The sequence below is a fragment of the Colobus angolensis genome, unplaced genomic scaffold (genome assembly GCF_000951035.1).
Source record: "Colobus angolensis palliatus isolate OR3802 unplaced genomic scaffold, Cang.pa_1.0 Scaffold47, whole genome shotgun sequence".
Classification (NCBI taxonomy): domain Eukaryota; kingdom Metazoa; phylum Chordata; class Mammalia; order Primates; family Cercopithecidae; genus Colobus; species Colobus angolensis.
Genome location: NW_012118154.1, coordinates 3351480 through 3352444, shown reverse-complemented (window position 1 = coordinate 3352444; position 965 = coordinate 3351480). Strand labels below are relative to the sequence as shown.

Sequence of the window (965 nt, the reverse complement as noted above, 5' to 3'; positions counted from 1 at the left end):
CCGCCGCCGCCGCCTCTACCGCCGCCGCCGCTGCTGCACACGGGTCTTAGTACGCAGGCGCCGACTCCCCACTGACCAACCAAGCAGCCCTATGACAGCCGCGCAAGCGTGCTATCTTTCTCCTCCGCCCTCCACCCCCGCACTGCGCAAGCGCACACACCCTCCCCATCTCCACCCTCCCTCCCACCTACCCGGCCAATGACGCGCATACGTGACCCCGCCCCTCACAAACCCTGAGCGTCTTCAACTAATCGGTAACGCGCAGGCGCACCCGGTTTTTTAAGCTCTTCAACCTCCTCTTCCCTCCCCTTGATAGACCGCTTGTCCTACCGGACAGTCCTTGCGCCTGCGCAATACGGAGCCCTGCACTCCACACCCTCTAAAGGAACCGCCTGGGTCTCAGAACGCATGCGTGTTCGGAATCCTAAACGCCCCTTCCACCTCAGACGTCGTCTGTACGCCGGGCGTTGAAAAGACCATGCTGCTAGATCACTTGTCTCGTCTAGAACGCATGCGTCTCAGGATACGCCCCACCTCGGCTTTAACTGAACTTAAACGACTCACACGTTTCAGAAAACTTGCTCTGGGGGGTGGGCCCCTTGTCTTGGAATCAGTCTCCCCAGTTCCACACATGCGCGGGAGATGTCTTTCCGCCCCACTCTTCCTAGCGCGGTAGTGTGGTCGAGTTCCCACCCATCTCGGCTTCACTTCTCTAAATCGAACGCCTATGCTGTGCCATAGAGTTCACCCGGGAAGATAGAGCGGCGCTGCGGCGGACACCATCTTGTTTAAACCCTCCGTCCGTATTGGTCTCTATGGCATCGGTAGAGGCCATTCCGCTTTGAGGTCCTCAGTAAAGAGACTTAGATGGTATTACTGTGTTTTCCCCAACTGTGCTCTGCGATTCCCAAAAGAATTGTCTACGAGATCCTTCAGAAAAAATTGTCTATAAAAAAAGAGTGGTG

At 56.8% G+C, this 965-nt stretch overlaps 1 protein-coding gene across 1 annotated transcript in view; it reads right to left on the bottom strand.

The window, feature by feature from the left end:
- The window catches only part of EIF5A (eukaryotic translation initiation factor 5A), a 5801-nt gene extending 5125 nt beyond the window's left edge, over positions 1 to 676 (bottom strand). The window contains exon 1 of the mRNA XM_011958499.1: positions 565 to 676. Within this exon, the coding sequence (XP_011813889.1) occupies positions 565 to 633 (69 nt within the window). The 5' untranslated portion in view covers positions 634 to 676. The remainder of the gene's footprint in view (positions 1 to 564) is intronic.
- Between the last annotated feature and the right edge of the window lie 289 nt (positions 677 to 965).